Here is a 21,713-nt window from a genome sequence, read left to right on the forward strand (position 1 = left end):
ATCAGAGCCACCACTGCAGGGAGCCTGGGGGAACGGCCACCACCCTGGCACTGTGACCCCTGCTGCACCACGGCCATGGGAGCCACCACCAGCCAACCAGCACAGCCCCAGGCAGTCTATGCACTTCTTCCAGCTCCTTGCTCTGAGCTTCCCCGCACCTACCACTCCCTTGCCCTGAGTGTCTCCACACACCCAGCCTCCTGCCTGACTACTGCACCCTCCCCCCCCCCCCAGTAGGACCTGAGCAATGCTAGGTAGATCCTCTAGTTACTAAATATTAACTATTTATAAACTGTAATCAAGTTCAATATAGTCCAGGAGCTCAGTCTATCAAGACAGGTTTTCGAATCCTTGAATCATTCTTGTGGCTCCTCTCTGAACCCTTTCATATTAATCAGTATTTCTCATGAATTGTGATCACCAGCAGAACTGGACACTGCCAGCAACGTGTGGTGACATCAGTCTCCAATACAGAGGTAATAGAACTTCCCTGCTCCTGCTGACGAGTGCCTTGTTCATGCACCCGAGGATTGCCTTAGCCCAGTGGTCTCCAACCTTTTTACGCCCAAGATCACTTTTTAAATGACAGATCAAGCCAAGAGCTACCGCCCCGCCCTTTCTATTCTCCTCCTCGCCATCACTTGCTATCCCCAATCCTTATACTGCTACTTTAAAATAAAATTCCCACCATTCCTCGCAGCTACTCACCTGTGCTGTTGCTCGGTGAGTAGCTGCTCCTCAAATGAGGAAATCTAATGTAAATGCACTGCGCAGGTGTGCGGTTCAGAGGGCTCAAGAGCGACTCTTAGAGCCTCCGAGATTTACCGGTAGCTCGTGATCTACTGGTTGGTGACCACGGCGTAGCCCTTTCTGACCGCAGCGTTGCCCTTGGAGCTCGTGTCCCACGTTTGGCCGAGCCACTCCTGCTGCCCCTGCCCCTTTCAGTGTCGCTGTACTGGAGTGCGGATACATTACCGATAACGAAGGGGCGGGTTGCACTGTGCAGCCACCCCCCCACCCCCCATCTGCCTCATCGGGAAACATCACACTAGGCGGCAGAACCCCCCCTCAAGTGACTAATCAACCCCCCCCTCGCGGGCCGGGCACTTGCGGCGCTGGGCGCGGGGGCAGGGCCCCGGCTCCGCTCCGCCTTGTTCCCGCGCGTGGCGGCGGCTGTTTCGTGGGGACTCGCCTCGGGGGCTGCCCCGCCCCGCCGCCGTTATGTGGGGCTGCCGCTGGGCCTGCCCCTGCCTCGCCCGGCCGCCCTGGGCCGCCGCCGCTAGGCGGGCGCCTTCGCCCCTCCCCCACGCCGCCCGGCTGAGGCGCGCTGAGGGGCGGCGGCCCAGGCGCGAGGCCCGGGCGCGTGCCGAGGGCGGCCAGGCCTCGCGGCCGGCGCTGATTGGCGGCCGGCGCGGTTGGGCGCGCGAGGCGGCGGTTGGGCCTGAGGCGCCCGCGGCCCCGCCATGGAGGAGCCGCTGCTGGCCGCCCCCATCAACCCCAACAACTTCCCGGCCAAGCTGTGGCGGCTGGTGAACAGCCCGCGCTTCCGCTCCATCCGCTGGGACGCGCGCGGCGAGGGGCTGCTCATCGACCAGCCGCTCTTCGAGGCCGAGCTGCTGGGCGCCGGGCCGGGCCCCGGGGCGGGGCCGGGGGGCGACGGGGCCGCCTCGGCCGAGCTCTTCAAGACCTCCAACTTCACCAGCTTCATCCGGCAGCTCAACCTGTACGGCTTCCGCAAGGTGGTGCTGGGCCCGCCGGGCGGCGCCGCGGCCGTGCCCGCCGCCGGGCCCCTGCACCACTTCCACAGCCCGCACTTCCGCCGCGACCGCCCCGACCTGCTCGTGCACCTCAAGCGGCTCACCAGCGCCAACAAGGCCAAGCTGGCGGCCGGCCTGGAGGTGACCAGCCGCCCGCCCAACCGCTTCCAGCGCCTGCTCAGCACCTCGCTGCACGGGGAGCCGCCCGCGCCGCCGGGGCCTGGCAAGGCCGACAAGCCGCCGGGTGAGGCTGGGGGCGGGAGCGCCGGGCGGCCCCTTACGAGCCCCGCCGCCTCCTTCAGTCGCTCCCCGCTGGCTGTCGCTGCGGCGCACGGCCAGCTCCCGCCGAGCCCGGCCCCCGTGGCTGGGTAGCAGGGAGTGGGGAGAGCTGCGCGGAGAGAGGCGGTGGAGGACGAACAGGCCCAGGGTTGTACAGTGTTTCTGTGCGCAGATGAAAACGTGACCTTTAGCACGTGGCGTTTGTGTGAATTCAGACACCTGCCTGCAGAGCAAAACCCCTCCCTGTCCGTAAGCGGGAGACCTTGGTTTCTCATGGACATACAGTAAGGCGTATGTCCTCCGGGGACAAAAGGAAGGTTTTATACGATTTTCCCTGCAGATGGATCTGGATTCTTTCTCTTGTACATTCTTTATCATGTTCCTGTTACCCCTGTACAACCTCTCATCTTCCATGGGTTTGTCTGAATGGAGCGTGGTGGCCGTTTTGTGCTAAGGAACAAAGATGCTAGAATGATGATTCTGCAAGATCTCTTAAGAATTAAAATTAAATTTTATTGAGACAGATTAATGAGGGGGAGGTTAAATGGAGTACATAGTATAGGAATCAAATCTTTTTGCGTTTTTCGGATCGTCTCAAGGGGGATTACTCAGCTCTCCAATTGAAGTTTTGAAGAGTTTCCCAATTTTTGCTTTTTCCACCTCCTGCCCTCATAGGTGATTAGCAAAGATGGAAAATTGTGTGGTTTTGCTGGAAAGAAGGCTTGAACTTGTTTTAGTTGAGGTTTTATTGTATTTTGGAGGGGGGTTGTTTGTACAATAGAAATTGAAATCTTGTTCATTCTGTGTTTTCTAGAACAGTGTTTCTCAACCAGTGATATGAGTACTCTTAGCTTGGGGGTACTTGAGGGAAGTCTGGGAGGTACATCAACACAAGTGAAATTTGGAGAAAATGGAATTTTTGTTTAAAGTTTTACAATGTTTTATTATTTTTGTACTTTTTGCACCCAAAAATTTCATCACCTGCTTTTGTTTAAACAAATGTGTTGCAATGGCAGAAAAAAAGTATGTCTGAAAACTGTAGGTACTTGTATATTTTTGAAAAGGTTAAAGTAAAGGTTTTTACTTTATAAAAGAAGGTTGAGCAACACAGTGCTAGAAGACTCAATGGGCAACTGGAAAACTAGTAGGATAACCACACTCCAGATACCCAGAAAATAAAACTTGAATGCTTGAGATATGTGAGTCCCTTCCTAAGACTTTTAGTTAATTTTTGTTTTGTTTAACTTAAAAGATCTTTAAGATTTTAAAACTAGAAGGGACCATTGTAATCATCTAATCTGATCTCATCTATAACAAGTCATATAATTTCATGTCATAATTGCTGCATTAAGCCCATAACTTCTGGTTGAGTGCTCTTGTCCTTTCAACTGTGAATTGAGAGAGCTCCCACTGCAGGTCTCTGAGCCTCCTAAGCGACGTCTAAACTACACCCCTCTGTCAGCAGAGGGATGTAAATTAGACATATTGAAAGTGCAAATGAAGCAGGCATTTAAATATCCCATGCTTCATTGGCATGATGATGGCCACCACTTTTTTTCAAATGGGGCTTTTCGAAAAAAACCCAGCAGTTTAGATAGGGGCATTTTCGACAGAAATACCCCATTTCGAAAGATCCTGTACTCACTTTTTGAGGAGTACAGGATCTTTCAAAACGGCCCATCTAAACTGCCATTTTCCCCCGAAAAGCCCCGTTTTGGAAAAAAGCAGCAGCTTCCATTATGCCAGTGAAGCACGGGATATTTAAATCTCCGCTTCATTTGCACTTTCGATATGTCTAATTTACATCCCTCTGCCGACAGAGGGGTGTAGTTTAGACATAGCCCTAGAAAAAGCAAAAGGAAGACACAACTTCTTCTTGATTTCCCCCTCCTTAAGGTAACAAATAAGCATGGTAAATACTACTTGGTTTTTCTTTGTGCATTATCATCATCATATATCTAGTAGCCCATTATCTGTGCGTCTAATGCTGACGTACATGGCCACACCCTCTGGCCGTGGTGCGCTCAGCTGGGCCCCGGCAGGGGAGCAAGCGGCGGCAAGAGGCCATTTGGGCATCCATCCATGGGGCCAGAAGGGGGGCAGGAAGTGGGGCTGGGGGGGAATTGGGGGCTGGAGGGAAGAATGGGGGAGCCTGGAGGAAGGGGGCGGGAAGCAGCACTGGGGGGGATCAGGAGCCGTGGGGCTGGACGGGAGGAGGGGGAGACGGGGGGGGGGGGGCGGGAAGCAGACCTGGCGGTGAGGGGTGTGTGTTCAGCCACTGGCTCCAGCTGGATTCGTTCCAGCTGCGCCCCCGGCTGGTGCTCCCTTTACTTGTCAGCAGAAGCCTGGCGGGGGTGGGACTGGGAGCCTTTCCCCCGGTCCGGCTTTTGCTCACAACCAGAGGCTCCCAGCTGGGAGACAGGCCACGATTGGTACTGGCAGCCTCTGGTCCTGTGCAAAAGCCGGGCGGAAGGCGGGGGGCAGTTGGGAGTCCCGGCCCCCGCCCCCACCTCACCCGGCTTTTGCGCACGACCACAGGGCTCCCAAAGCCAACCGCGCTCCGCCTCCCAGTTGCTCCCCCGCCAGGCTTCACTCCGGCACCCAGCCAGAAATTCACAAAATACTGGACATTGCACATCCGGTATTTTCCGAGTTTTTCTACCGGACAGACGGTGCAAATACTGGACTGTCCGGTAGAAAGCCGGACACCTGGCAACCCTAGCCCTGGCAGGAGTGCCACTCAGCTGGGCCCCGGGTGGCAAGCGGCCGTTTGGGGTTCACGCTTCCCAAGCATGGGGAGCGCGGACCCCAAGCGGCTGCTTGCTCCCCCACTGTGGCCCAGCTGAGTGGCACTGGCACTGCGCCGCTCAGCTGAGCCCTGGTGGGATGGGAAGGGGGGCGGGACACTGACGTACATGGCCGGGGGTGGGACTGTGTACGTCACTGCCCCCACTTCCTCCTCCTGCCGTGGTGCTGAGTGGTGTGCCCCTCAGCCTGGCCACTGCGGGAGAAGGGAAGGGGGGGTGGTGACGTAGACCCCCTCCCCTCTCGCAGCAGCCCAGCTGAGCAGGCAGGACTCAGCCAAGCGCCACGGCAGGAGGGAAGGGGGGCGGGAAGAGACAGAGGGGGGAGAGAGGCAGGAGGAGGAGGAGAGCTGAGAGAGGTGGGGTAGGCAGTAGGAGGGGAGAGAGAGAGACACACACGGAGCGAGAGCGCTCAGGAGAGAAGATCTGAAAATCCCGTCTTATGACGGGCTAATTGGCTAGTCATATATATATATATATATATAGTAGCCCAGTGTCTGAGACTCTAACGCTGCAATGCTGGCTGTTCCCTCTGGGCAGCGCTGTTGCCTGAAATGCTGGCTGTTTCCTCTGGGCGGTGCTGTTGCCTGAGTCACGTCATTTGCCTCCCGCCGTGGCACTTGGCTGACTTTTGTGCTGCTCAGCCGGGCCGCCATGAGGGAGCAAGCAGCCATTTGGGCACCACAGTCCCCTTGCAGAACCTCCATCCTGCATGGGGACTGCAGGGCCCAAATGTCTGCTTGCACCGCTTGCTCCCCCTCGGCAGCCCAGCTGAGCGGCACAGAAGGCAGTTGAGCGCCATGATGGGAGGCGAAGGGGGGCGGGGTGGTGATGTGTGGCATGACAGCAGCTCCAGGCCCCACCCCCGGCCATGAACGTCACTGACCCGCCTCCCTTCACCTCCTGCTGTGGCACTTGGTTGACTTCTGTGCTGCTCAGCTGGACTGCCTCGCGGGAGCAAGCAGCCTTATGGGGTCCATAGTCCCCCGAGTGAGGCAGGATGGGGAGGAGAGGTGATGGGGGGAGGAGGAGGAGGAGGGAGAGAGAGAGACCCAAAAATCCCATCTTATGACGGGCTATTGGCTAGTAAAGAAATAAATGAGCACAAACAGTTGCTAAAAAAAACCAAACCCATTCTTCTCTGTCCTCATTGCTGAAATATTTTTTACAAGCTGGGGTTTTTTTTTTTTCAAATTCTTATAATTCTGTAAGTCTGGGTGGATTTTCATAGGGATAGCAAAAAGCATCTGTCTTACCTCAGTGTGGTGATGTCTCCACAAATTTCAAGTGCCTACATTAAAGCATGGACAAACTAGAATTTCTAAACAAAAAGCCTTGTTTTGCTTGAATTAAGATTCTTGGTATATTTCTTCCTGTCCTCATTTTTATAAATACCTGTTTTTACTGAATTTTTCAACTAAAATTTCAGCCTGTAACAGACCCCCATCATTGTTAAATTTAATGGTTTAGGCAGACTTTTCAAAGTTTTAAAAAACTGAAATCAAGGTTTTGTAATGGGAAGAGCTGGACAACTTGCTCTATCTGTTACAAAACAAGTATCTCCTCTTTTGTAAGTCATGTTTAACACTTATTCCTTGTGTCATTTTCACCATCTATCCTCTCTACAGTTTGCTCCTTAGATTGGTTAGTACAGTGTTTCTCAGCCAGTGGTACGAGTACCCTTAGGGGTACTCAAGAGAAGTCTGAGGGGTATGTCAACACAACTGAAATTTGGAGAAAACTGAATTTTTGTTTTAAGTTTTACAGCACTTTATTATTTTTGTACTTTTTACACCCAAAAATTTCATTGCCCACCCGGCTACGATTAAGTTGTCTAAACAAATGTGTTGCAGTGGTGGAAGAAAAAATTGTGTGTCTGAAAACTGTAGATACTGGGGGTACTTACAATTTTTTTTAAAGTGGTACTTTATTTAAAAAAAAAAAAAGGTTGAGAAACACTGGGTTAGTAGAGATTGAGTGATTTGTAGCTCTCCCTTTTCTGTAGTGCTAATTTTGCCTCCAGCCCTTACTTGCAGAGAGCTAAAGGCTGTTACAGAGACTCTCTGGGATGTCAGGCATGGAAGCAGAGAGTATTACCTGTTAGAGTCCAGTGTTTAAATTTTATTATTAACTCTTCCATTTTTGGATTTTTCCCTGTTCTTTTCATCAGAAAGTTTGCGATATTGCACTTAAACTAAGTTGTTCAAAACTGCCAAGTGGATCTGGACACTCAGTTTTGAAAATTTAATTTTGTACTCCATCTTATCCAATGCTAATTCATGCTTGTTTGCTATATCATATAGTACATCAAAATGCAGATTCTATGAAACTCCGATTTGATTTGCTGACTTACTGTGCAAAAAATTATTTTATAAATTTTAGGGTTGAGAGCTAGCTACTGAAAGGTTTATTTTTTTCCACCATTGAAATGCTGCATTGAAAACATTGAGAGACCGATTTTACTTTTTCTTCACGTGGTGAAACAATCTGTGGTGTGGATTGAATGATGTATTTTATTACCATTTATTTTATAATCCTGTAATCCTAGTAAATATGTTCGTTTTAATGCAGGAGCACTGACTATAGGACAGTTTCATCGGTCCTTTCGGCGAGACAGTTTATCTCCTTACTCCTATGTATCTGCTTCGTCTCACAACCACAGCACTTTATCATCGAAAGGTTCAGATCGGACTCCAATCCCTCCCAGAACATGGCAGAACTCCCTTGGGATACTTCCAGGGCAGGTGGAAACTTCCCCAACTTTTTCTGACAAAGGGGTTCCGTTTCCTGTACTCCAGAGATTTCCGACAGAAGTCACATACACTCTCCAACCCAGTGCCACGTCTGTGCACATACAAGGACCTCAGACAATGGTCACGTCTTCCCAGAAATATAGTAGCTATACCCCTTCAGCACAGTACTCACAAGCTTACTACCCAACAGGTACGATAAGGGTTTAGCATTTGTCTTTTATCAGGATATTTTAAATCAACAAATTATTTTTTTCTGCAATGCACTTTAATGTATCCACATTAAACAAGACTGACAATAGTAGTGTATCAAATGTAAGAGAACAGAGAGAACCTCCCAGCAAAGCCAATTCTTAACATTTATTCTTTACTATCCCTGTTCTGAAGTCTATACGTACCTTCTAGATTTTCTGGAAAGCCACTGTAAGTTTCACGGGTAGAGGAGAGGAAGGTCTCTGAATGGAAAGTTTGGATTTTTACTTCGTTTGTTTGAGGTTGATTTGGAGAAAATATATTAAAGGATCTCCTAAAAATACAGAATTTTTCATCCTGCTTAAGACCTATGCTACCATTTCTGCATTTTCTTAAATTCTTTCTTATTGAGCCATTTATATTGTAATCTCTGTGTACCTCCAGATGGAAAGTGACATCTAGCACTCCATCATACTTGAAGTACCGTAGTTAAGGTTGTATACATTCCATTCTAAGTTTTATTTTTTACTTCTCTTTCCCACCCCCAAAAATAATTGCCTTCAAAATTATTTTGCGTGTCTTTAGACCAGAGCAGATATTTTGTTCAAAAAGTCTGAAACAAATTGTCTAAGATACTTTGTTTGAATTTTAGGAAAAGAGAACATTTCATTTTTGTAAATGTTACAAAGAGAGCTATTCAGTTTTGGAGTGTACCTCACTCAGATTTCTGTTACAATTTCCAATTTTTCATGCTTTCCTAGGCTTTTAGTTAATTGGGGTGCAAAATACTCCTATTACTGATTCCTGGTTTAGATTCTTAGGTGGCTACTTAAGAAATTGTTTCAGAGATTTGAAATTGGTGAGGCACTGATAGTCAGAAACTGATCTGGGCTTTAATAAAAATCTAAGTATAATTACAACGCTGTTAAGATATCAAAAGTATAAAAGAATGACCTACATTATGCATATTGACAAAATGAATATGGAACACCTGTGTGAGGTGAGGAAGTCCTAGGGTTGGGGATGTGGTCCCAGCCATGCACCTCTAAACAAACACCAAACCTGCCTTTTAGGAGAGATCAGAGTTAATCACTGGATCCAGCACCACTGTAACAATAGAACAAGCACTTTTATCTAACTCAGGCAAAGCTGGGAATAGACTGAGGTGCAGATTTCTAGCAGAAGTTATGCAGACTTCCTTGCCCTGACAGCATGTAGCACATGCCTCCCACACTTGGCTACACATACAGAGAGATTCTCTGCCTCATGCCAGTGTAACCCTCTCTCCTTCCCCCTTGGGTCAGTCCAGTCTGTGCACTCTGGTGCATGTATACATTGTTGAGCTTACACTGGTGAGCAGGTCTGTCCCTAAGCCTATACAGAATATGCAGCTGTCTAGGACACCATCATGCCCTAAATTTTGTGGTGCCCTACACTGCCATGTGTTGCATATGCAGTGCTGGCTCCAGCAGCCAGTCCAATCCCCCAGCCCGCTCACAGGCTGAGACCAGACTCTGCTCATCAGCTGTTTCCTGTTTTGCTCCTCTCCAGCTAGCTGCATGGCTGCCCCCTCCTCTGGGCTGGCCCTTCTGACAGCTGAGAGAGGAGAGGCAGCAGTTTTCAAAGGACTCGCTAGACCAGCTGGCTGCTGGGCATGCACACAGGAGCTAGCTGGAGCCCATAGGTGAAGTGAGGACAAAGGGTTCAGGGGAGGGCAATTGGCTTCGTGGGGCCTGGGCAGCCTCCTCAGCTCCAGCTAGGGATGGAGTGGGGGCTGTATGCGTAGCACTGGCATCCTTACCACCCAATGGATTTGTGACTCTGAGACCTCCTGTGTGACCCCCCCACCAGCTCCCAGAGTCCAAGGACCTAGAGCCCTGAGATCCACAGCAGTTGCCTAGGCCTGCCCTCAATAATGCGGAGGAAGTCGAGGTCAGAGGTTTCCCTCCAGCAAGGCTGTGCCTCCTCGGTTAAAGCCTTTGTACATGTATGTGGTGTGTAGCACTTCACTTGTTACTTGGAGGCAGAGGGGATCCCGCCTCTCACCCCAGCAGCCTGCCCTCCCTTCCTCCCCCCACCACCTCTGAGGATCTGCCTCCACCTCAGCCCCAATCAGACCCAACAGGGCTCCCTTTACATTTAGTGATTTTTAAACTGGGCTGGGGGGAGGGAAGGCAAGGTAAATCTCCAATCGGATCCCTGTGCACGTTCAACTCCTACTGGTCCCCCGTTAGCCTCCCAGCTACTTCCCTGGCTTCTGACCCCTGTAGCTCTGGGCCTGGCCTCCACAGCCCCTGCAGTCCTTGAGCACAGCCTTCCGGTCAATACCCACAAAAGGGTAGAAGTGCAGATGCTCTGGCTGCATAGAGCACCGGGAAGTGTAAGGATGGCCCTGCTTGTGAGCAGTGTTCCTGCTAATCTTTTCCTTCCATGTGTGGATTTTTTCCATCCTTTTGTGAATGTGCACCACTAGTAGAAACAAAAATCTAGCTCTGGGCACTCTGCTAATCAGCTGGGTGGCATTTGAATCTCTCCTGAGAGACAATACAAGCACACAGCTTACAGGGAACACTGCTCATGAGTGTCTTAATGTGTGGTCTCAGATGAATTGTCAGTTCACTTTTGCAAGCACCAGTGCAGCAGCTGACTCTTCAGTAGCTCCTAATTCAGACAGGGCACCTAGGCTTTGTCTGCACTGGCAATTGTGACAAAGCTTTTGTGGTTCACAGGTGCGTAAATCTCCCTTCCACTCCTGACAAAAGCTTTTCTACGGCAACTAAAGTATTGCAAAAGCAACAAAGAGTGTTTAGCCTGTCTGTTAGCAAAATGTCTGTGTTTCTGAAAGCTGTGTAGTATAGACATACTCCTAGTATTTCTGGGTACATCTAGACAGAAGTGTTATTTTGGAATAATGATATTATTTCAGAATAACATAGTGTGCATCTACACAGCAAGCCATTATTTCAAAATAATGTCGAGGTGGAGGATTTCTTACTCTGACTTCTGTAACCCTCATTGCATGTGAAGTAAGGGAAGTCGAAGGAAGAGTGTTTTTCCTTTGACTTCCTGCTGTGTAGACAGCACCAAAAGTCCAATTAAGCTATTTTGACTTCAGCTACGCAGTTGACGAAGCTCAAGTTTTTCATTGAGTAGTGTCCCCGAGGGTGCTCCACTCGAGGTGCTGGGCTCATCCTGGCGCCGCAAACCGGAGGAATTTTCATTAGCAGTAGCCCCCCTTCCGGACTGCGCATGCGCTACTGCCCCTTCGCGCCTTTCATCTGAGCGTGGTCCGGTCTTGTCAGTTTCTCTCCAACTGTCCAGAGTTAGATTAGGCTCCCTTCTCCTCTCTGAGGAGAAAGGGAAGTCTCTTAGTTAGTTAGTTTTTCTTGTTTAGTCATAGATAGTTATCAGTTATAGTGTTACTACTTGTAGTCCCCCTCTTTTTTTCCCTGTTTTAAAAACAAACAAACCATTTTTCTTCAGCGGTCAGTCAGTGCTTTCCTGACTGAAATTGACAAAGAAAATAAATAAAACAGAAAGGGACTCAAGGATGCCAGGATCACCTGGATTCAAGAAGTGCCTTCAGTGCCAGGAGGCTATCCCTGTCTCCGATGGACACTCCCGGTGTGTCAGGTGTCTCGGGAATGCTCATGTCCCAGCAAAGTGTAGCCCTTGCGCAAAGCTGACAGTTTGCGCCAGAAGAGATCGGGAGCTGAGACTGAGGGTCCTTTTATTTAATAAGGCTCTCCAAGCTCCAGAAGTCTCCGAGCCGCGCTCTGCACCCAAAGATCACCCTGGGCAAGAGATCTCCTGCGGGATCCATAGGACGCCGAGCGGCAGTTCGGACAAACCGGGGAGCTCTGGCTATTTGCCAAGACTCCCCGCGGACAAGTCGGGCAAGGGCTGTAGCTCCTCTGCCCCAACTGCAGCCCGCCATAAGAACTCCGCTCCGGCACCCACAAAGGGTTTGCGGGTGGAGTTGGTGCCAGCAACGGCTTCAACAGCCATTGCGGAGCTGGCAAGAGAAGCATCAGATGCAGTACCGCAGCAGGAGTCTCGGCCAGTCCAGCCCCCGGCTTTCACGTCATCCCCGGCTGATTCAGCGGCACCGAGCCTTTACTCTGCCGACGATCAAGTGGCAGAGGCTCCTTTGCTGCCTGCTGTTCTGCCACAAGCGCCTCCTCCGCCTGCCTTCAATTTCTTGGTGCCAACTAAAGCGCAGCAAAAATCTGCAAGGGTCCGGACACTATCACTAACACTGTGTCACCTTCTCCCCTGGACCTGATTCACCTACCTCGTCCCATGCTGATTGCCGTCGTCACGTTCACCGTTACACGGCTCCCAAGGAACACTACTATAGGTCACTTCATTGTTCACCGCCACGTCGATACTATTGGGACCATTACTCGCGGTCTCCTTCACGCTACTATAGGAGATCCCCCTCACCAAGGTCTCCAAGATGTATAGAGTGTCCTCGTCGATGTGACATGGTGAGAAGATACAGTTGTTCTCCCTGCCACAGCCGGTGGGATGACTGATGTTATCACGAGTGCTTTTCTCATTCATCTCACCGCAGAAGGTATTTGCGATCGTGGTCACTGCAATCTTCTTGGCCTGAATCTCCACATGGTCCGGACAAGTCTACCCCTTATGTTGCCCCACCATCCTCGGCTGGGGATTTGGATTCACACTATCAGGAGGATAAGCAGGACCACACTCCTCTTCAGAGACAACAGAGCCCTGATTCCCTGGTGCAGCGTTCCTCGCCGGATGACGCAGTTATCCCTGCGGACTTGTCTCCTACGGAGGACCACAAGCAGTTCCAGGAACTCTTCAAAAGGGTTGCGCAATCCCAGGACATCCAGACCGCGGATGTGCAACAGAAACAGCATCAGCTGCTGAAGAATTTACAACCTTCCCAGAAGTTGAAGCTCGCTTTTCCCTTTGATGACGCTATACTGGAGGTTGCCAACGACATCTGGCAGACTCCGGCCACATCGCTACCAACTAATAAGCGGTCGGACAAGAAATACTTCATAACTCAGAAGGATATGGAGTTTCTGTTTACACATCCTCAGCCTAACTCCCTTGTTGTGGACGCTGCACAGCAGAGAATAAGAACGTCTCAAACGACAAGGAGGCTAAACGACTGGATATCTTGGGCAGGAAAGTATATTCCTCCTCCACTTCTGCTCTGAGGATGTGTAACTTTGTGGCACAACTAGCAAATCATGATTTCGATAACTATTCGAAACTGGTCCCTCTATTTGAGCACTTGCCGGATTCCAAACGTCAGATTCTCGAGGCGGTGATACAAGAGGTCTATACGGTCACCCGAACAGCCTTACAGATCGCCCTCGACATGGCTGATGCAGCTGCTAGATCCACAGCTTCGGCCATAGTCATGCGTCGGGCATTTTGGCTACACCAGGCCGCTGTCCCGAAGGAGTTGCAGGCCAAAGTGGAAGATTTGCCCTTTGATCGCAGGTCACTATTTGCCCAGTCAACTGATCAGGTCTTCCACTCGGGCAAGGATACACGTACAACTTTGAGGACACTAGTGATGTACACGCCTCCCTACAAACGTAGGAAATACATACCCTACAACAGGCAAAGACCATTCTAGTATGCGACGCCTTGGACCAGGTCATACGATCAACAGAGGCCACAACAACGTCCCCAAAAGTGTCGCCAACAACCTAACAAGCCGTCTGTCCAGCAGCAGGGCCGGCAGCAGGTTTGATGTGTTGATCGAGGGACTTCGGACCACCCCGTTGACAGAGACTCTAGGCATCACAGAAGGCGTATTCCATCATCGTCTCAGGCCTTGTCAGCATCATTGGGCTCTCATATCCACCGACCGGTGGGTTTACAACGTAATCACTTCAGGATATGTCATTCCCTTCACCTCTCTTCCCCCTCTCTCCCCCCCCCTTCCCCGTCCCTTTTCAGGGACCCCTCTCACGAGACTCTTCTCCATCAAGAGGTGTCCCGCCTTCTCACATTAGGGGCAGTGGAAAGGGTGCCAACATGCTTTTTGGGGAAAGGATTCTATTCTCGCTACTTCCTCACCCAGAAAAAATCAGGGGGTTGGAGATCTATCCTGGACCTACGTCAGCTCAACCGTCATCTGAAAAGGCAAAAATTCAAGATGGTCACATTATCTTCGATCATTCCTGCTCTTGACAAAGGGGATTGGTTCGCGTCCCTCGATCTTCAGGATGCTTACTTCCATATAACGATACACCCAGCTCACAGAAGATTCCTTCGGTTCATAGTGGGGTCTGACCACTATCAGTATCGCGTGCTACCTTTCGGACTGTCGGCCCCACGGGTTTTCTCCAAGACCCTTGCGGTAGTGGCGGCCTACCTACGACGCCTCGATATTACAATTTTTCCGTACCTGGACGATTGCCTGCTAAAGGCTTCCACGCTCGATGAGGCTACGAGGGCAGTGTCCGCAACTACCACTCTGTTTACAGCCCTCGGACTCATAATCAATCTCGAGAAGTCCATCCTGACACCTACTCGCGACCTGGAGTTTATCGGAGCAAGACTCGACTCCCTGACCGCGAGGGCATACTTGCCGGTAAAGAGGTTTCAACTCATACAGGACCTGGTGCAGTCAGTATCAGTTTCTCCCAAGTCCCGAATACTTACCTGTCTACAGCTATTGGGACACATGGCAGCCACCACGTATGTGGTTCCGCATGCCAGGCTCCATATGCGCAGTCTTCAGCACTGGCTGTTCACCGCGTACACGCCCCGGGTGCACAGTATGAACAGGGTGGTTTCTCTGGCCAGTCAGGTCCAGTCTTCCTTGGCATGGTGGGACAGCCCCAACAATATGGTAATGGGTCCCCTTTCATGCCCACAAACTATCACTACAGATGCCTCTCTGCTCGGCTGGGGCACTCACCTTCAGGAGCACTGGGCGCAGGGTCTCTGGATGCCCTAGGAATCGCTACAGCATATAAATTTTCTTGAGCTGAGAGCAGTCTTCAATGCTTGCAAACACTTTCTACCCATCATCTGAGGACACTACATACAGATTCTCACCAACAACATATGCACGGTGTATTACATCAACAAACGGGGGGGGACACGTTCCCGCTCTTTGTGCAGAGGCTGTGCACCTGTGGAATTGGGCTATTCAACAAGGTATCACCATAACCGCAGCATACCTTCCTGGCAAGGACAATGTGATCGCTGATACTCTGAGCAGGCATTTCCTCTCACAACATGAGGGGGAGTTACACCCCGAGGTGCTCCTCGACCTCTTCCTGCTATGGGGCTTCCCCAAGGTGGATTTGTTCGCCACTTGACACAACAGGAAATGTCCTCAGTATTGCTCACGAGCGGGCATCGGTACAGGCTCTCTGGGAGAGTCCTTCCTCCTGGACTGGGATCATCAGCAATTGCTATACGCCTTTCCTCCTCTTCTACTCATTCCAAGAGTTCTGGAAAAGATAGCACTGGACGGCGCAATAGTAATTCTGATAGCCAGATCTCTCTGGGCCAGAAAGGTGCTAACACAGCTGTCGAAAATGTCAGTTGCCAATCCACGACAACTACCGGAACTGTTCAATTTGCTATCTCAGCAACACAGCATAATTCTTCACCCAGCCATCGACCGCATGCACCTCACAGCATGGCTCCTAACTGGCTCCAAGCTTCCAAACTCTCCTTTTCTCAAGAAGTGAGGCGCGTGTTGATTAACAGTAGGTGGCATTCGACGCGCAAATCCTATCTCCATAAATGGCGTCGTTTCCATTCATGGTGCTCGGCAAAAGATCTGGACCCTCATTCGCTGTCTATACAACAGATCCTAGATTATGTGATGCATGTAAAGACAACGGGAATGGCTATTTCTTCCCTAAGAGTGCATCTGATGGCAATTTTGTGTGATCTACAAATGCTCACAATGAAAACGGTGTTCCTACTTGCCATTACGTCAGCGCGTCGAGTAAGTGAATTAGCAGCTCTTTCCACTGATCCGCCATACACGCAATTCTTCAGTCATGCGGCAGTACTGCGTGTCCAACCAGCATTTTTGCCAAAAGTCAACTCTGCTTTCCACATAAATGAGCCCATAACCCTGCCGACTTTCCACCCAAAGCCTCACTCCTCATTGGAAGATGCACGTCTACACACTCTAGATGTCAGGCGAGCACTGGCCTTTTACCTTGACAGAACTCGAGTCTTTAGGAAGTCTCAGCGGCTTTTCCTTTCTACAGCCGAGTACTCCAAGGGCAAGCAACTTTCTGCGCAGCGTATTTCCCGCTTGGTCGTCGCTTGCATCACACAATGTTATGCCTTGCGCAACAAATCTCTTCTGAGCGGTCTTCGTGATCATTACACCCGGGGCATAGTGACATCCATTGCCTATCTTCACAGAGTACCGTTGCAGGACATATTCTGTGCGGCAACCTGGTCATCTACCCTTACATTTGCTAGACACTATGCCCTTGTGAACATACTTACCTCTGATTCAAGAGTAGCTCAGGCTGTCTTGTCTACAGCACGAGGGCGATAGGTCCGAAACACTCATGTAACGTTGGACCACTGCTGTGTACTCACCTCGAGTGGAGCACCCTCGGGTACACTACTCGATGAAGAAAAGAGAGTTACTCACCCTGTGCAGTAACGTCTGTTCTTCGAGATGTGTCCCCCCATGGGTGCTCCACGTCCCACCCTCCTCCCTGCTTCGGAGCTTCTATTTATATCTTTCAGATGCTTCCGGTTGGGAGGAAACTGACAAGACTGGACCGCGCTCAGATGAAAGGCGCAAAGGGGCAGGTCACGCATGCGCAGTCCGGTAGGGGGGCTACTGCTAATGAAAATTCCTCCAGTTTGTGGCGCCGGGACGAGCCCAGCACCTCAAGTGGAGCACCCACGGGGGGACACATCTCAAAGAACAGACGTTACTGCACAGGGTGAGTAACTCTTTTATGTATCTTAATTCGACTTTTGTCCTGCAGTGTAGACATGCTCCCTCTGCTCCAACTCATGGCTCCTGCTTCTCAGTTCTTTCTTTGCTCTCTCTCTCTCTCTCTCTCTCTCTCTTCCCCCTCTCGCTCCTTCCCCATATTCCTGGGCTTGTTCCTTTTCCTATCTTTCATATCGTCCCAGAATATCCACAGTTAATCGCGTGTCCTGGTTTTGGAGTGACACTCTCCTCCCAGTCACATTTGTGCAGAGTAGCAGGGAGGGAGATAAAGGGGGGAGAAAGCAAGGTGAAGGGGCTGTCTATTCAGTCATAGAATCATAGGGTTGGAAGAGTCCACAGGAATTCAAGTCCAACCCCTTGCTAAAAGCAGGACCATTCCCAACTAAATCATCCCAGTCAGGGCTTTGTCAAGCCTCTAGGGATTGAGATTGGATCACCTCCCTAGGTAACGCATTCCAGTGCTTCACCACCCTCCTAGTGAAATAGCGTTTCCTAATATCCAACCTAGACGTCTCCCACTGCAATTTGAGACCATTGCTTCTCATTCTGTCATTTGCCACCACTGAGAACAGCCTCTCTCCATCCTCTTTGGAACCCATCTTCAGGGAGTTGAAAGCTATCAAATCCCCCCCTCACTCTTCTCTTCTTTTGATTAAATAAGCCCAAATCCTTCAGCCTCTCCTCCTAAGTCATGTGCTCCAGCTCCCTAATCATTTTTGTTGCCCTCTGCTGGACTTTCTCCAATGCGTCCACATCCTTTCTATAATGGGGACCCCAGAATTGGATTCAAGAAGGTTTAGCTGCCCCTGCAGAAGAGCAAAGGAGATATCATTTCATAAAACGTGCCCCAGAGAAATCCCATTCATCTCTGTCCTATGTCTGTGAGGAGGAAAGGAAGGAGCCAGTCTTCCCTGGGCTTTCCACAGTCCAGCCTCCCCACCTAAATTGGGAATACACCTTTCCCTTACACCTGCATACATCAGGGACCATATTTGATTAAATGTCAGTACTCTGACACATTTAGTATTCTAGTTTTAGGGTGCTTGCCTCTTGTGTGGCCAATTTGCATCATTGCATTTAACAGTGGTTTCAAAATGTCAATATCGTTTCAAGTGCATGCAGAAAGTACATAAAATGCTATTTTAAGTTCAAAGTATTGTTATTATGGCTTATGTTTATAACACAATACATACTGCTAAATCTTATGACTCGTGTCGACTACTCATGCTAACTATTCGAGCCTTATGTTAAATGCATTAAGTGTGTTTCTAAACCTATTTTAAGACAGTCCTTCATTTTATGTACTCCTTATAGCTATAATGATTATTCATTAGTGATTTTTTTTAAGCATCTTAACTTTTTTCTATAGGTATCTGAACCCAGATTATAAATGATATAAGCTTAGGTCAGATCATATATTGAAAATTAGGTCGGGGTCAACACATTTACTGTTTTCTAAAATGCAATCCTGTCTGTCACAGAAAAGATTAAATGGTACCTAAAGAGATTACAAAAGAACCTTACACAACTTAATTTGTAATGCAGACAAGAAGCAAGACCTCATAGCAAACACAGTAAAAGGCTAGAGAAGTAGCAAGTCTCTGCATTATGAGTCTCAAACTATTACTACCCCCTAACAATAAGCAGCATTGATGGAATCTCTTCCTGTTTCAGAGATAGCATGAAGTAACTGCTGCCACTCTTCTTCCAAGATGGAATTATAAACATGAGTGTCGGAAAGCTGATGATTACAGAATCATTGCACCCAACCTTCAAAGGGGGTGGGGCTTAATTGTCCTTTGCCTTGCAAGATATTAATCTAAAAGGTTGTTACAACAAAGAAGCAATGGGCTTAAGTTGCAGCCAGAGAGATTTAGGTTGGAGATTAGGAAAAGCTTTCCAATTGTCAGGGTTGTTCAGCACTGGAATAAGTTGCCTAGGGAGATTGTGGAATCTTCATCATTTGAGATTTTTAAGAGCAGGCTAGACAAACACCTTTTGGGGTGGTCATGGTGTTTGGTCCTGTCATGAGTGCAGGGGACTGGACTTGATGACCTCTAGAGCAGTGGTCCCCAACGCGGTGCCCGCGGACACCATGGCTCCTGCCGGGGCATTTATGTGCGCCCGCCGAAACATCTGAGCTGGCCAGCCCCCGGCATGCGGCACATGCGTGGTGCTGGCCCCGGGCGCATGGGCAGCCCCTGCCCCGGGTACGCGGCACATGTGCGTTGCCGGCTCAGGGCGTGTGCGTGGCCCCTTCCCCAGGCGCGCGGTACATGCGTGGTGCCGGCCCTGGGCTCAGGGCGTGTGAGTGGCCCCCACCCCAGGGCGCATGGCACATGTGGCCCCACCCCCAGAAGTGCGGCACGTGAGCGGCCCTTCCCCTAGGCGCCCGGCAGCCACGAAAGGTTGGGGACAACTGCTCTAGAGATTCCTTCTAGTTCTATGATTCTATAGTGGGACAAGTGAAGACAGAACTTTCATCACTTTCTGTAGGGGAACAGGTGGTGGCATTACCACTTATCATTGCATTTTTAAATCTTGCAGATTATAAATAGGTAATGGCAAGGTTCACATTAAAATAGGGGAACATCTTAGCATATGAAACTACTTTATGCATCTTCTTCTTTTGAATGTCGTGTTCAACGCTGTATTTCTTTGTCCAAGCTCTCCAGCCAGTGAACAGCGTCGCTGGTTAGATTATGGTTATCCTCCACTGAGCCAGTGAATTTTCTTGTTGGGCATTCCGCAACTATTGACGAATAATTTGCGGATTGCCACAATCACAAAGTGAAGATGGCAACAAATTCCACTTACGCAGTAGATAACTGCACCTGCTCTGACCAGTCCTAAGCTGGTTTAGGACATACCACAGTCTCTGGGGAAGATTTAAGCCTTTCTGCTCAGTAGTGGTCTCTGACACAAGATGTTTGTTTGGGATGTCTACTTGCTGCCATTCAGCTCACCATGGTTCTTTGACATTGGTCGTGAGTTTCTTTGCTTGCTGCCAAGGAGGCTTACAGAATTTTAGATGCGATGTTGGTGACTGGTCAAAGTATTTCTGGCTGGGAAGAGATTGGCTGTTGCAGCTGATATGTTGATATTGTCTGCATTCCTGCTCCCATTGACTAATGCTTGGTGGGGTGATGTTTGCCAGCGGTGGTAACCATTCTATGGCAGTGGGCGTTAAAGTTCCTGTTCTCACTTGCATGGTGCTATTCAGTTGAGTGTCGACTAGCTTTGTGTAGACGCTTTCTGACCACCCAGGAGAGCAATATTCAGCAACAGAATACACCAGGGCTATTGCTGAGGTCCTCAAGGTGCGTGCTCCAACTCCCCAACTGGTTGCAGTGAGTTTTCTTAGAAGGCTGATCCTTGGCTTTAGTTTCTCTTTTGTTTGTTCCAGTTAGGGTCAGGAGGAGAGCATACGGTCAAGTGTTATGCCTAGGTATTTGGGATGAGGCTTGTAAGAAATTTTTTCCCACATAAAGCAACATCAAGTTTTGTGGTGCCATTATGGTTGTCTAAATGAAAAACTGTGACCATAGTTTTGTCCAGTTTTGGTTTGAGCCACCACATCTGCAGGTAGTTGGATATGATCGATTGCTTGCATGTTAGTCTGGCTGACAGTTTTGAAAGATTGGGATTGTGTAGCCAGTACGATATCATCTGCATAGATAAACATTGCAGACCCAGTTTTTGGGATGTCACTAAGATAGATGTTAAATAATGATGGTGCCAGTACGGAGCCCTGAGGGAGACGGTTATTCGGTGTTCTGGATCTACTAATGCTGTTATTGTGGTGTACATGAAACTGGTGGTCGCCAAGTATTGGTGTCAATAGCCGAAGTGTCCGCCAGAACTGAATCAACCTCGATAGTATGCATAGTATTCCCTTGCGCCACACTGTGTCATATGCAGCTGACAAATCGGCAAGAGTTATGCCAGTCTTCATTTTTCCTGGTTGCCAGCTTCATTTGTGGTTGTGAGGGCCAGCACCTGGTCGCACGTACTTCTGCCTGGCCTAAAACCAGTCTGATCATAGAATCATAGAACTCTAGAGCTGGAAGGGTCCTCGAGAGGTCATTGAGTCCAGTCTTCTGCCCTCATGGCTGGACCCAGTACTGTCTAGACCATTCCTGATAGATGTCTATCTAACCTGCTCTTAAATATCTCCAGAGATGGAAATTCCACAGCCTCCCTGGGCAACTTATTCCAGTGTCTCACCACCCTGACAGGAAGTTTTTTCTAATGTCTAAGCTAAACCTCCCTTACTGCAGTTTAAGTCCATTGCTTCTTGTCCTATCCTCAGAGGCCAAGGAGAACAATTTTTCTCACTCCTCCTTGTGACACCCTTTTAAATACCTGAAAACTGCTATCATGATCTTTTAATAACCCAGTCTCTATGGTGGCAGACAAACGAGCCAACACTTCTTACTCCATCACTTTGCTGGTAGCGGAAAGGAGTGCTATTGTTCTGTAGCTTGAGGCAATATCTGGTGGTTTTCCATTCTCAAGAATTGTCATCACCTTTGCTTTTTTTTCCAGTCCGTAGGGAGGCAGCTTGTTTTGGTGGATAGACATGAAGAGTGCAGCTAGCCAGTTCCTCCCCTTCGTTCCTAAGTTCTTCAGAAACTCAGGGAATATTCCATCTGCGCCAGCAGCTTTCTTGTTCTTTGTAGCTGCTAATGCTATTTTAATTTCTTCTTCTGTGTATGGAGCAGAGAAAACGCTGGATTCTGGGCATTGCTGGACATTCTGGGTGTACTCCCTTTCGATCTATTGTCTTTGTCTGGTGATGTCTTTGATGTTCTAAGGAAATGGGAAGCAATTTGGTTGGCAGTTACCGCAAGCGGTCGTAGCTTTGGTGGCACAGCTGCTCCCAGATGATGAAGCAGGGCCCACGCTTTTCTGCTGGAGTGTGTGAAGTTCAGCCCTCTACTGTTTTCGTCCATCTGTTTTAAGAGCGCTGTGGCTTGCT

The 21,713-nt window shown here is 49.5% G+C and overlaps 1 protein-coding gene across 1 annotated transcript in view; it reads left to right on the forward strand.

Annotated features, from left to right (window-relative positions):
- Positions 1–1,409: 1,409 nt before the first annotated feature.
- The window catches only part of HSF5 (heat shock transcription factor 5), a 59,928-nt gene continuing 39,624 nt past the window's right edge, over positions 1,410–21,713 (forward strand). The window contains exons 1-2 of the mRNA XM_075905056.2: positions 1,410–2,001; positions 7,412–7,783. Coding sequence (XP_075761171.1) covers positions 1,464–2,001; positions 7,412–7,783 — 910 coding nt within the window. The 5' untranslated portion in view covers positions 1,410–1,463. The remainder of the gene's footprint in view (positions 2,002–7,411; positions 7,784–21,713) is intronic.

Source organism: Pelodiscus sinensis, chromosome 21 (assembly GCF_052426305.1).
Source record: "Pelodiscus sinensis isolate ZL-2025 chromosome 21, ASM5242630v1, whole genome shotgun sequence".
NCBI lineage: Eukaryota > Metazoa > Chordata > Testudines > Trionychidae > Pelodiscus > Pelodiscus sinensis.